Source organism: Manis pentadactyla, chromosome 18 (genome assembly GCF_030020395.1).
Source record: "Manis pentadactyla isolate mManPen7 chromosome 18, mManPen7.hap1, whole genome shotgun sequence".
NCBI lineage: Eukaryota > Metazoa > Chordata > Mammalia > Pholidota > Manidae > Manis > Manis pentadactyla.
The window spans coordinates 23,884,056-23,899,349 of record NC_080036.1 but is presented as its reverse complement, the minus strand read 5'-3'; the positions used below and the strand labels follow the sequence as shown (position 1 = coordinate 23,899,349).

The 15,294-nt window shown below is 44.4% G+C and overlaps 1 protein-coding gene across 5 annotated transcripts in view; it reads left to right on the top strand.

The window, feature by feature from the left end:
- SV2B (synaptic vesicle glycoprotein 2B) overlaps positions 1-15,294 on the top strand; it is a 158,788-nt gene that overhangs the window by 123,914 nt on the left and 19,580 nt on the right. For all 5 annotated transcript variants that reach the window (XM_036931872.2, XM_036931874.2, XM_036931877.2 and 2 more), the window contains 3 exons: positions 4,724-4,834; positions 5,660-5,748; positions 8,012-8,176. In XM_036931872.2, coding sequence (XP_036787767.2) covers positions 4,724-4,834; positions 5,660-5,748; positions 8,012-8,176 — 365 coding nt within the window. The remainder of the gene's footprint in view (positions 1-4,723; positions 4,835-5,659; positions 5,749-8,011; positions 8,177-15,294) is intronic.

The window sequence follows — 15,294 nt, the reverse complement described above, 5'->3', positions numbered from 1 at the left end:
TATCACTAGAAAGACTATTTATATGGGGATAAGCATATGTATATGTGTTTGTATATATGTGTTAAGAGTACTCATAACCATTCTATATGTTGTCTACTAGTATTCATAGCCATCCTTTTAATGAACATTAATTTAGGAACATTAACACAGTTTTCCTAAATGCATCCCTAATGCTTGAGATTTATTTACTGTCTTATTATGTTGTTCCTGTAGATATTGCTGCAATGAACGTTCTCACTCATGGCTCCTTCCCCTTCATGCTCTGGGTTTGTTTTCTAAGAGTAGACTCCTAGAAATAAAATGACTGCCTCAAAAAGCATGAGTATTTTTATAGCTCTTGAGTCACATTGCCAAATTACATTTCAATAGGTTTTTTCCAACCAGTAATACCACAAAGCAACAGGATGCCTGTCTCTCTATATCCTTTCCAGCATTGGCTGTTAGCCTGAATTTTGTTTCTTGCTAATTTAAAAAGTGAAAAACTGGTACATGGTCATTTCCAGGAAGATGTCCTGTTAGTTACCCGGATCTGTGCTCTTTCCCACCACGCTCTGTGACCAGGGGCCAGGAACACCGCTGCAGGCGGGCCGTGCACCCATTTGCCTGACTTCCTTTCAGCCCGACTGCAAATCCATCTCTACAAGGAAGCCTTCCTGGGTGAAGTCCCACCTACTCCAGTTCACCACTTGGGCTTCTTTGGCCCCCATAGTTTGCGTCTGGAGTAAAACACGTGTTCTTGTGAACTGCTGCTGAAGACCCCTGATTCTTGGGCAGGGCCACGTAGCAGCTGCAACCTGGAGCCAGACAATCTGGGTCCAAATCTCGGTTTTGACACTTCCTAGTTGAATGGCCTTAGGCAGATGCCCTGTGTGCCCCAGTTTCCTCCCTGGGGAAAGAAGGATGATACAACCTATCTGGTTATGGTAAGGATGAGATGAAGTTCCTAAACCAGGGTCCGGCTTGGAGTAAGGGCTACGTGGATATTAACTATTGTTCAGAAATGTTATGCCCTGTTTTTCCATAAATTAACTCAAGTAATACATTTTATTGAAAGCTGTTTGTTGGCATATTTCCCTGACTCCAATGCTCCTAAAAATATCTTAAAAAAGGGACAGTGCTTTTATCACAGATATTTATTAAGAAGCACAGTTAGCAGAAGTACCTCAAAGGTAAGAGGATGGGGGCGCAGGGGGCTCTCCCAGCTCTGCATCTGCTCCGTTCTCCCTGATGGATGGTAGGGCTGCAGCCGCGCTGCCGGTGTGGACACCAGGCATTAGTGTGCTCTGTGCCCACTGGGATCCGGGCGTGCTTGGCTCTGTCCTGTCCCCACCCCATGCCCACTCCACAGACTGCTCTCCATGCTTCTCTCATCCCTGGGAGACGTCTTCGTGGTCGTCCATGTCTGCCTCCAGCCTCTGCAGCCATGTCAGCTGGATTGGTTTTTGTACAACATCAACCTGGTATGAAATGCAGATGCACACAGACATACACACACACCCATCACTCATGCCAAGCATTTCCAAGTTTGTAACCTTACTGGCAGTTTGAGGCACTACCTCGCAGAATGCACAGCCCCCCTTTCTCCCTGCCCCACCCCCTCCTCTTTGCTCCTCCTTTGTAGCCTCCCCATCGCGGTTTCCCTGTCCTCTCTCTCTCTCCCTCTGGAATAAAACAAAATCTTGGATCATGCATAGTTGGTCACTGGTCTTCTGAGTTTGAGCCCATCTCCCTGAGATTCTCCCACACCTCAAGCCGTGTATTAACTGACATATTTATTCCAAACACACCCGGAGCTCTTCTACGAGGCGTCCTGATGGACAGAGCGCTCCCCACCTCAGTTACAGTCCCTGCCTTTCCCAGTGAGCTGTAAACTCTGCTGACCTCACCAGTCCCCTGGTCCCCCTGCCCTCACAGTGCCTTTCACACGGTTTTCCTGCCTGTGGCTTCTGGAAGGACCACCTTCTAAATCCACCATGTGGCTTGCCCTGCAGGGAGCCCCTTTTTAGAGAACTGATCCCCATTTTTCTCTTACCAACCTCTTCTAATGTAAGCAGCCTAATTTTGAGGAATGAGATCTGAGCCTGGAAATCAATAAAAACAACTCTAATTTCCAAAGACAAAAGTTAAGTCTTTTACCTGGGTTTCAGAAGCCCCCGCTTCAGGGATGGTGATCCAGGGACAGGGACTAGGGCATGTGGGCGTTTTGTCTCCGTCCCCGCGTATGCTTGTCACCGAGTTCTTAGGCATGGCCTCTGCATTAGGAGTTTTCACCCAACAGGAGAGGGAATTACAAATGTTGTGGGTTCAGTATTCCACACTGACCTGGTGGTCACAGAATTATGTAGAAGTGGATGACTGGATGGGCCAGGAAAAAAAAAAGAGAAGAACAACCAGTCAGGAGTGAATACTCAGCCCTGCTGGGTGGGCCCCCGCTTTGTTCCTGCGTGGCCCCCGCAGCAAACACCCTCATAAATGTGCTCAGCAGCCTGGAAGAGGGGCTGAGGGCAGGTCCGGCTCTCCGTGAGTGTTCTTGGGGCGCACTGGATGCTGCCCTCCTGACTGCCACGTTTGAACTGATGGGGTTCAGGACACGCTACCCCCAAAATTTGGCACCGTGGCATGTTGAATATCTTAAGCTGAAGGAGTTTGAGGAAGCAGAAGCAGGAAGGTCGCTCTGACCTCTGCCTGCTCACCCTTCTCCCCCTCCCCTGTGAAAGGCACCCTCCCTGTAGCGGGAGGAAAGGAGACTTTCTTATGACCAGAGACAGGGAGCTTAGGGCTGCAAAGGCTGCATAAACAAGCCGTGTTAAACCAGCCCCTATCTTTCCAGTTGCTTCTTCACCATTTACTACCTCTTGCCCAACCCCTTTGTCTTGTCAACTCTTCACAGATTCACTGTTTCTTTGTCTAAAGGGTGTAAAGCTGCCTGCTCTGGTCACTGCTCCAGATCTGGTATACAGGCCCCCAGGGACACGGAAAAGTTCAGTGAAATGGGGATGCTTTTCTGCTATTCATCTGTCCTTGTCAGTTTACTTTCAGACCCAGCCAGGGACCCTAAGGGGTCAAGGGAAATGTTTCCCTCACCTTCAAAGCCTTGGGTTTCACCAACTCCATTCCCTGGCTGCCTTACAAGCTTCTGAATTGCCACCTGGCCCATATCCCAGAGACACCTTTGGAGGGGACAGAGTGAGGCGTCCCCAGGAGAATCCCTGTGCTGTGGGGCTGGGGTGAACACTGGCCACATCTAATTTAGACAGAATCAAAGACAAGGATCCTAGTTAATTGTAAATTAGAGTAATTATGCTTGAAGTTGTCAGCCCACCCACTCCCAAATCCCTAGGGAACAGGGTGTTATTTTTCACTTAGAGCAAAGAAAATAAAAATTTGTGCCTGCATGGATATGTTAATTCTTTGGCGTGTGATTTTTGAGGTACCTCCTGATGGGGGGTCAACCTTGCCCTCAGGCCTCCCTCGGCTGCCGCTAGGGTTCAGGGTCTCCCTGCTGGGATCTGACAATGTGAAGCCCAGCCTCAGCCAGGAGTTCTGCTGCGGGTATGGCCCTGTGTGAGCACAGACACATGATCATCTGCAAAGACCATGTACCAGGAATGGCAGGACGAGCCCAGGAGGCTGTCAGGATGTTCGTGCACCTGCAGGCTCAGGAAGAGCAGCTGCTGTGCTTTTACCAGATGCTCAGAGGGGTGCCTGGCCCTCACCAAAGTCTACAAACCACTGTTTTTAGGGTTTAGAAAAGCATAGTCAAGCTGTCATAGGCCCTGTGCTTGGGCATTGATGAGTCGGTTGCCCATCTCCAGGGACTGGGTTTCCTCCTGTGGATTATCCAGCCTCATGTCTGTTTATGCTCCTTTGTCTCCTCACATTCCCAGGCCTTTGGCTGAAGAAAGAGATGGAGACTCTCTTAGGACTAACACCCTTTATCCCTCAATGAAAGGATTGTGGAGTTGGTGCTGGAAACAGCTTTGAGTTTTTCTGAGTGAGCCCTTCCACGTTGCTCGGAATAGGTCTGCAAGCATGGACCTTGATAGCTTGGCTAAGAGAGTTGGTGTGGTTGGGAATCTCCATAGTTATAGAATCAGTGGTGGATTTAACCACTGGTCCACTTGACAATCACTGTCCTGACTGTCAGGATTGCTCACTGGGGCTCCCTGCTGACGTTGGACAGATCAACATTCCCCAGGGCCCTTGAGGGAAGGCTGAGATATACAACCTAATTCTCACTTCCTCTCTGATTTCCACCAGGAAAACCGGTGACATGATTTCTCTTATTCTATTGTGTTTTTAAAATATCTGAAGTAGCAACTGCCTCCCCCCTCCCTGCCCCCCAACCACCACCACCACCACCACCACCACCTCACACACACACCCATGCATGCACTATTGCCTATATAGGTTCTAGACATCTGTGATGTTAATATGTATTAAGGTCTACTGTGGGTAAATCAGATATACGTGGGAATTCAGTGTATTATGACTAACATAAATTTCTTGGAACATGATTTAGTGAAAGGCTGATTCACTTTGTCTGCAGCAGGATGTATCCATCTGAGAAAGATCCCTGAGATGCTATGCACATCTTTGGTTAAGGATCACGGGGCTCCTCCAGTCCATCAATAAGTTAATGAAGTCAGTTACATTGCCGCTAAAATGGAGAAGTCTGACACAAAGTGGTGTGAAGATTCTCTAGCCTCTCTCTGCTTTGCAGGTTTCGCACATCAAAACTCCCAAGCAAATGGATGAGTTCATTGAGATCCAAAGTGCGACAGGAACTTGGTACCAGCGCTGGCTGGTCAGGGTCAAGACCACTTTCAAGCAGGTAGGACTGGGGACACGTGGTGGATGAGAGAGAGGCTCTGCGGAAGGCTGTAACTTCAGGGGATGAAGGATAAAGATCCCGAACCCCGCTATCAGCCCAGGGCAGTGCGGTGGGGAGGAAGCGATGCTGGGTGGGGGTATTTGAGTCTTGGCCCACGCCTGCCTCTCACTGGCTGTGTGCCCTTGAGCCACGCTCTCTAAACTTTAGTTTCTTTTATTTTCTTCTTGAGGCTGAGATTTTGAATGTAGATAAATGTCTAGTTTGAGTCAGCAAACTTCTCTCCAGCATCTTCTCTTTAAATATTCCATAGGGTAAAAGGAGTGAGTGAAACAGATGACCCCTTGAGGCTTGTTAGTGATTGCTGAGAGTCTTCATGAAGGACAAGGCCATTTTTCCAAAGAAGTGGCTCCTTCTGGCACATCAGCTATTGGGCACTACGGCAGCTGGCAGCCGTAGTCTACTGAGACTAGATGACCTTCGTGGTGAATGGTTGTTAAATGTCTGGAATATTACCTATTCCCACAGGCAGGGAGCAGAACTCACTGCCCAAGGTTATTCGGTGCCTTGAAATCTCAGCTCTGTTTCTGAGCACATGCATGGCTATTACTGTGTCCCCAGGGGACATGCTTCAGGACTGTTAGAGGCTGAGGCCAGCCGGGAAGGAGAGAAGAGGCTCTCCTTGTTTTCTGAATGCAACTGCTGCCTCTGGGATCACGGCTGTCATTCTTTCCGTGGGATCCTAGGCCACTTATTAGAAAATAGAAACGGGCTCTCTCCAGTCACAAAATCCTTTGTGTAACCAGCCTTCTGTGGTGTGGGTTATAGGTCTGGGATAACGCTCTGTACTGTGTGATGGGGCCCTACCGGATGAACACACTGGTTCTGGCTGTGGTCTGGTTCACCATGGCTTTAAGGTAAGTTTGATGTTCTGTAAGTTCATTAATTTCCCCGTGCCTCAGGTGTCTTATCTATAAATTGAAGGTTACAATTGGTTCTAACTCACATGGTCGGTATTAGACCGGATGCTCTTGGCTGTAAATAACAGTGGCTTCTAGTGGCTTCTACAACAAGGATATTTCTTACCCTTTGTGGCAAGAATTCTGTAAAGAGACAAGCTCCAAGAGGGGTTTCAGCTTCCAGCTCCTTCTCATCATGTTGCAAGGTGCCTGCACTGTTCTTGGCATCCTGTCGACTGGGGAAATGTTACGAGGAGGAGGCTGCCTCTCTGAGCTTCCCTTTGTAACTGGGAGGGAACCTTTTTCAGGAGTCCCCAGCCGACTTGCCCTCTTTTGGAGTCCCCGGGTGTGTGTCACTGATCACTGGCGAAGGGCATGTGATTTCCTAGTAATTGTGGGCTAATCTGGATGAAGCTGAAGGTACTGTTAGCTTTCCTGAGGGCTGATACTCGAACAAAATTGAGTTTTTCTGAAGGAGGAAGCAAGGAATGAGTGCTGAGCAGGCAGCCAGCAGCTGCACTGTGATCGAATAGATGAAACAGTGGAGCTGCAATATTGTGCCACACGAGGAAGAAAATGAAATGTAATACAATTGGTGACTAGCTGGCTCTCACCCAAGTCATATCTTTCACCTCCAAATAACATTGCTCTTCTTGTTGTGCAAGTTTTGGGGCTCACTAGCAGCATTATGAAGCTATTTTACTGTACATAGAAAGGGCTTGTGGTAGTTTCTGGCACATAATAAGTGCTCATTAAATGACTATTATCAAGTAGGAACTTTCAGTGAGATTTAAAACTTCCATCTAGAGAATTCCTTTGTTCACCCCTACCTGTGCCCAAAGACACACTCCCGTGACCTAGGAAATTAGCTCTAGTGACCGCTTGGATTAAGGGAGGAATATGGGAGACCTGATTTCTTCCAATACCTGTTAATGGAGACCCAAATGTGAATACAGGTAAAGGTATAGGTAAGAGAGGAAGCTGCACCCCACTCCCTCCACTTGTCCCATCTAAACGAAGAATGTTTCAGAAGCCAAAGATGGCAGGCACTATGATTCAATTCCATGATAGTTCAAACATTTATTTCATTTATATTTACTAATGTCTAATTTAATTTTATTGAAGAGGTAATACATTTCAAATGTTGATACAACAGAAATCTTGCCTCCCTTCCTTCTCTGCCCATTTCTCTGCCTCTTATATATAATCATCTTTTATTTTTGTATTTACCATTTCAATGTTTATTTCTGCAAATAAACATAATTATATGTGTATATATATATGTGTGTATATGTATATATATAAAATTATTTCAGACTTTATATATAATATAATTAGTCTCCAGACTTTTGCTATGCAAACAATGCCACATGTATAACTCTGTTTGTAGGCTACTTTCTACTTGTGCAAGTTCATTGGTGGAATAGGTTCCAAGAAATGGGATTATGGAGTCAAAGGGGGTAAATCCACCAGTAATTTTTCCAGACATTGACCAATTGTCTTCCATATGGTATTGTATAATTTTGCCCTATTTCCAGCAATGTATGAGAGTATCTGTTTGCCTATGACCTCACCAACAGTGTGTTGGCAAACTTTGGGGTTTTGAGAATCTGGTAACGAGAATGGTAACACCATGCGGTTTTGATTGTGCATTTTTCTTATTATGAGTGGGATTGAGCATCTTTTTTATATGTTCAATGGCCAGCTTTTTCAGTTGGTGATCTTGAGTTTTTTAGGTATAAAATTATATCATCTGCGCATGAAGATGGTTTTAGCTCCTGCTTTGCAATTTTATTTCCTATTTTTCCTCCTGTCTAACTGAGTTGTCTAAGACCCGGCATGTAGTGTTGAAGAGTAGTGGTGATAATGGGTGTCCTGGTCTTGCTCCTGTTGTTTAGTGGGAATGTTTGGTGTCACCCCATTAAGTAAGATTTTGCCTTTTACATGTAAGGAAGTGTCCACCAATCCCAATCTACTGCTGTTTTTATAAAAAATGAGTGAATTTTTAAAAAATCAAATGCTCTTTCAGTATCCATCGAGGTCGTCATGATTTTTTCCTTAGCTGTATTGATCTGATGTGTTATATGATGAGATTTTCTAATAACGAACCATATTAATACATTGAAAATGAGCTTGATCTGCATCAAGTCAGGAATGCGGACTCTGATCATGAAAGAATGAAGCAGATTGCTGCTCGAATGTTCTATCTTCTCTATTACAGCTACTATGGTCTGACGGTTTGGTTCCCGGATATGATCCGGTATTTTCAAGATGAAGAATACAAGTCCAAAATGAAGGTATTTTTTGGTGAGCATGTGTACGGTGCCACGATCAACTTCACAATGGAAAACCAGATTCACCAACATGGCAAACTTGTGAATGACAAGTAAGTATGAACCTGGGCTTTCCCCAGATCCGAGTGACAGTCCAAGGGGCGCCACTGGAAGGACAAGAATGCAGCATGGCAGAGGAACGAGCTTGATGGCTGTGGGCGTGTCATGGCTTATCATGCTGCTAGAGTGCATCTCATGGGGACATCTAGCTATCCATGAAGTCCCTTAGTTCTCACATTTGCAAAGTACGCTGCTAGAGACATGACAGTCCCCCTGGTGGCTTTGTCTGTGCTGGACTGGCTTCCAGTTGTCCCTTATCTCCCGGTTATAGCGGATTCACCCAAGGATGGAGACATTTGACTGGGGAGGGGAAGTCAGACCACTTTCCTGGAGACACAACTTTAGTGGAGGTGTGCAGGGAGGTGCAGGCTCTGAATGGTGCCTGCCTGGAGAGAAGGTCCAGAACTCTCGGTGCTGAGGTCCCTGCACCAGCCCCCTCTCCTCCCCCAACCCCCGCCCTTGCACCCTGCATGGTTTTGAGCTTTTTCTTTGATTTTGGAAGCTTCTCTGGAAGCAAATCCAGAAGCCAGCATGACATTACTTTGTGTTATTCTTCCACCTAATGTCATGTCCAAGGGTCGGTCAGCATGGCCCATATCATCAAGAGGGAACATCAGGGGTATATTAGAAAAGTCCTACCTGCACCTTTTTAGGGCTGCCTCCTCAATCCATTTTACTTCTCTTCTTTGAACACCTGCAACAAATGAGATGGACAGTCCGCCCCACTGGGCTTTAAGAATGCCTCTTTGAGGTTGTCCTCTGAAGCCCCCCAAATGGGTCAGGGCAGGATATTAAAGTTCACTGCAGGCCACGTGATTCACTAAGCTGAGCATTTACTCCTTTGCCATTTCCCTTCTGGAATTGCACTCAGCAAGCTCATCGGGACCGGCTGTGCAGCGGCCCAGATAATTCTACGTCAGTGGCATAACCTGCCCCACATCTCCTCGGCGTGAGCAGTGACACCGTGCATTCTCTCCTCCAGTGTATGGTCTGTTCCCCACCCATGCTCACCTCTGTGTCTGAGTGAGGCGGTCCTGCCCATGACTGTTAGCCACTGTGGGAGAGAAGTGGATGCCAGTGTGGGGTCCAACGAGGACCTTTCAAAAAGCTCTTGCAGGCCACACCTTAGCAAATGATTGTTGTTACTTAGGACGTGATAGAAAGTGTGCAAGGAAAGGGGGATATTATGTCTACAAGTATGAGACCTTTAGGGAGGAAGGCCAGGACCAGGTATTGTTGAACAAGGAATTCAGATTTTCAGATGATTTTTTAACATGCAGAGGCTCAGTCACAAACATGTGCACATTCACATGCCCATGCACGTGCACCCCCCTGCACAGACACTGCCGGGTCACTAGAATCTGCCGAGGGCTGCTGTTCCAGGGACAGTGGCTGCAAAGCTGGTGGTGGTGGTGGTGGGTGGCAGTTCCCCTGGGACTTCTCACTCTCAGGGCTCTTCACTATGTCAAGAGATCTTGTGTTGGTCTTGCTTTATCAGAATATTTTGCAAATGTGAGAACTAAGGGACATTATGGATAGCTAGATGTCCCCATGAGATGACACTATTGTCTGCAGAGACAAATTCACTAAAAGAGACCTCATTTATGATTTTCCCAATGTTCAGTGATACTCTATTGTGATATTAGTAATAATAATAATAATAATAATAATGATAGTGGCATTGATTTTGGAAAGGTCAATAATAAATATGGCAGCCAACATTATCCAGCATTTTTATGTGCCAGCCCCTGGCTTATTAATGCCTTACTCAGATAATTTCATTTAATCCTCACAAAAACTCCAGGAGGCAAGAAACATGCTTTCTATTTTACAGGAGGGCAGGGGGACAGAAACTTAGAGAGGTTGACTAGCTTGCCCAAATTGCACAGCTAACGTAAATAGAAATGTCTCTGTCCCAGGCCAGACATTCAACTCCAGCCCCTTACCCTTGACAATGACAAATACTGTGTCACTGGGAAACTCCATTCCCACGGGGGCCCTTTCACATTTTGTTTCCTTCTTTAACAAGTTAAACGCAATGCCAGAGCCCTTTTGATTTATAACAGGCCAATTTGGGAGTGCTAAGACTTAGCTGTGTAGAAAATGGGAACTTCTGGTTCACTCTGTTCTAGCAACCTTCCTCAGTCCCCCAGAGCAAGCTGCTGGGTGGGTGGCTGAGGAGGAAGCAGGGGTTGGGGAAGGCAGGGGTTTCATGTGGACCCAGGAGCTCCAGGACCATGCAGTTATTACCAAGGGCCTGGGAATATGTGTGAATGCCAAGGGTTGTCTGGGAGGGGACGTAAATATTCTGCATGCGTTGATGTCCGACCTTGTTGCTACTTTTCAAGTGCATGTGGATGTTTTTGTGGTTATTAAAACAAAAATTCCTTGGAAAGTCGCAATGAGTTCATTTTAACTTGCCATATATATTTTTTTGGCCAACAGCTACTAAAAGTACAACCACTATCCCTTGAAGCCCACAATTATTCCTCCCAGCAAATTGTTTGAATAAAAGGTGTTTTTCTCCTTGGCAGATAAGGAACCTTTGAAAGTTAAGGGGCGAACCTGGTTTCTTTTCTTGAGTTATGCTGCCATCTGCCGGTCAGCAGCTAAAAAAAATACCTACTCTGAAAATTCCGTGCCTCTGGGCACTTACACTGGAGTTCTTTGGCTTGGGTGGCGCATTTTTCCCATTTGCACCAGCATTCCTCCTTTAACTTTATCCACACTTTGCTGATTTAAAATTTAGATGGAAACGATCTACTTTATTGACATGGGGGAAGATGACTTGTGTAAACGGCATCAGATTTCACTTCACCCAAGGGCTTTGTCAGTTGAGAGATCTCTTAAACCTGAACATCATCCTGCCATTAGACCAACTCCTTTGGAGAAGAAATAGAGAGGTACACAGATTCGTTCTGGCCCACTCCCCAGGCACCCTCTCAGGTCTCATCCTGCTCCCCAGGCACCCTCTCAGGTCTCATCCTGCTTTTGCCTCAGAACTGGTGAGATTTTGGAAAATGCAAGAAAAGCAAGAGATGAAATTGATATTTTAAACCCTGAGGCATTGTGTCAGTCCAGGCAGGCTCCTTTCACTGTTAATTAAAAACAGAATAGCTTGTCATCCTAGAGCACATGTGAGCTAGTTTATCAACTAAGTTACCCTCTCTGCTTGGGAAGAAATTTCTGCTTGGCAGAGCTCATTACTGTGAGGGTTGGGATGGAGAAGAGATGATCTGATTTAACCCTCCTTGGACGGCAGGAACCTGATTCCTGGTTATGGCCTAGGAAGTAATGCCATAACCCTGAGATTCCTCCTGGCTGCAAGGTAGGCCGACGCTGGGCTCCAGTCAGGGCTAGAACCTCACGTGGAAAGGAGTGATTTGTCCATCAAGACAATTGGCCAGGGAGAAACTGGAGAGAAGCCCTCATGAATTCGTTTGCAAGGTGAGGGGTGCATAGGTCAGAATGAAAATGAAGTTTGCAAGATTTAACTCTAAAATGAGGTACGCTGTAGAGTGGGCACAGGAAGAGCAGAGAGGGAAAGAAAACAGTCACACACCTAGGGAAGAGAAGGTCGATTTCAGGCATCAGGTGCCGTGTTACCTGCACTGTTCCAAGCTCCATTCAGTGGGGTATAAATAAGAATTACGTTCAGCTGCAGTGAGCCTGCTTCAGCACAGGAGAGCTCTGTGAAGTTGCCAGTGGTGGGAAATGTAAGTGCCCCCTCGGGTTAGGTCTGAGGAAGCGGCTACCGCCTGAGGGACTGGCTTCCAAGCCTTGATGCGTCAGCCTCGCTGAGCCATCTCCGACCCGAAGAAGCCTTCCTCTGATTCCATGTCCGAAAGTCATAATAATGATACATAATGCATATCATGCTTCCTAGTTAATAACATATCTCAGTAAAACTTTGTAATTTAATATAGGTCCTGCATAGTTTTGGTGAGACTCTTCCTGGTTATTTTATAATTTAATTGGCTCCTGAATATGGGATTGCTTCCCCCACCATTTATGCTAGTTATTGCAATTAAATAGAAATCCTGTTGAACTTTGGATGATTATTTTGTATCTAACTGAGCTCTTTCATTAGTTTTAAAGTTTCTCCCTTGTCATTGTTGTATCATCCTAACACCTGCGAACAACGGTTGTTCTGTCTCCTTTCTTTTTTTCATTCCATTGTGAAATATGTTGAATATGTAGATAATAGAGAATAATATAAACAACCTATTCAGAACACCTGGCATTATAAAATCATAAACCACACTATTTCAAATTTTAAAATAGATTAAACATTATTCCCTCTTTTATCTGGATACTATTCCTCTCCCTCCCAATAGGTAATGATCACCCTTGTTATAAATTGGGTGTTTTACATTCATGCGTGTTTTTATGCCTCTTCAGTATATTTATATGTCTGTAAACAGTGTATAGTATACTTTTGCATAGTTTAAACCTTAGATAAATATCAGACTAGGCCATATGCATAAATGTATAATTATTACACTATAAATTTTGCAACCTGTATTTGTATACAATTACGATTTTGAGACTTCTCTGCATTAGTTAACATAGTTACAGTAATTCAATTTCATTCATTTAAATTCCATTATTTGAGTATTCTATAATGTGTTTGCTTTCCTTATGGCAGATGTTTGAATTGTTTACAGTTTTTTGCTATTACAAATAATCCTACAGTAAGTGTTCTCATGGAAGAATTTTTCTAGCCTGTACACCTGAAGGTGGAATTGCTGGGTGGAAGGACGTGAGCATCTTCAGCTTGTGTGTCTTGCCAAATCATCCTCTGAACGGCTCTCACCAATCACAGCCCCACTAGCAGGGAGCGCGTGCCTCCTCTACAACTGGGCTGGTACTTGGTGCTGTGATGAGCATGACATGGTATCTCATTGCAGCTTAATTTGCATTTTCCCAGCCTTAGTGAAATGAAATATCTTTTCCTATGTTTATTGGCTATCCAGGTTTCCTCTTCTGTACCAGTCCGTGGGCTTTGTGTATTTTATTTATTGGCTTATCATTTTCATGTTAATTTGCATGATGTCTTAGTCCATGCTGGCTGCTCTAAGACCGGGTAGCTTATAAACAACAGCAATTTATTTCTCCCAGTTCTGGAGGCTGAAAGTCTGAGATCAAGGCATGGACAGATTTGGTGTCTGGTGACACTGCCTTCCCGGTTCATAGACGGAAGTCTCCCCGCCATTGGAGAAGTGGGGGCAGGAAGTCTCTGTTATCTCTCTGACAAGGACACTAATCCCATTCATGCAGGCTCTGCCCTCAGGACCTAATCTCCTAGACGCCTCACCTCCAAATACCATCACATTGAGGACTGGGTTTCAACATACGGATTTGGGAGGGCTACAGACATTCAGGCTGTAGCACATGAGCTCTTTAAAATTATGGGTAGAAAGCAATTGTCTATTATTAGTTTGAAAATGTTCTGTTGGTGGCTTTTAAAAAGTAAACTTTTAACTATAGAACAGTCTTAATTTCACAGAAAAATGGCAAAAGGTATACAAGAAGTTTCCATATATATCCCACACCTAGTTTCCCCTATTACTACATCTTACATTACCGAGGCACATTTGTTACAGTTAATGAACCAATATCAACACATCATCATTAACTAAAGGCCATACTTTATTCAGATTTTGTTAGTTTTTATCCAGTGCTCTTTCTCTGTTCCAGGATTCCATCCAGGTTACATATCAAAATTTTCCATTTATATTAGGTCTTCGGCTGTGTGAGTATCATGCACTTAGATGTACTTCTCCTCTTCCAACTCCTTTTCCTGTATTTACTCTGCCCGACATTCTGTGAGTTTCTTGGACTTGTGGTTTAATCTGTTTCATTCATTGAGGGGAATTCTTGGCCATTATCTCTTCAAATATTTCTTATACCAAGTTCTCTCTCTCCTTCCTTTCTGAAATTCCAATCAGACTTGCATTAAATTGTTTGGTATTTCCCCATAGCTTTTAGATGCCCTTTTCTGGGGTTTTCCCTGTGTTTTTCTTTTTATATTTTAGTTTTGGTATTTCTCTTCAGTTGTCTGTAGGTTACTTGCAAGTTAAGTCATTCTTTCCTTAGCACTGATCGGTGTGCTGACGAGTCCATCAAAGGCATTCTTTCTGTTTTACTGCTTTAAAAATCTTCTAGCATTTCCATTTTATTCTTTCTGATAGTTTGCATCTTTATGCCGGAATTCTTTATCCATGCATGCAAGTTCTCCACCTTTTCCTTTAAGGCTTTAATATGTTAATCATAGTAATATTAAATTACCTGTCAATTCCAACGTGGATGTCAGATCCAATTTTGGTTTTTTATGTTGCTTTGTTTTGTCATCACGTTGTTTTATTCTTGATTCCTTGTCTGTCTTGTAATTTTTTCTTGAAATTCAGGTATTTATGTAGGACAGTAGAGACTAAGAAATGGGTACATCTCTTTTTCTCAGTTTTACAGGGTATGGGAATGTTGAGTCAAACAAGGGAGTATTTGAGCTTGGTTTGGATTTTGTTGTAGCTATTCTTACCGTAGAAATTTGTTGGGATTTCCTTTTAATAGTTTAGGTGTAATTTATATACAGTAAAATATACCCTTTTCAGACTACAGGTCTGGGAGTTTTGCTGGATGCACGCAGTCATGAAACCATCACCACAGTCAAGACACAGAATAATTTCATCACCCCCCAAAGTTTTCTCAAGCCACTTTATGGTCAATCCCCACTCTACCTCTAGCCCCTGCAACCGATGATCTTGTCCATGTCACATAGATGGAATCACACACTATAAAGCCTTTTAATCTCACTTAGCAGGATGTGCTTGAGATTCATCCATGTTGCTGCACATTCAGCAGCTTGTTTATTTTATTGCGGTGCACCATTCCTTGGTAGGAATGTACCACCACATTCCATTTGTCCATTTACTATAGGCAAAGGCATTGTGTGTCGTTTCCAGATTTTGGCGTGGTTAAACTAGTGTTTTGTTTCGGATGCTTACACCTGTATTTATGTATGAAGTTTTTCTACTTTTTTTCTCTTGGAAATTTAATAGTTGCCTTTATTTTTATGATCTCTTTTTGCCTATATTCTAATTTTAAAATT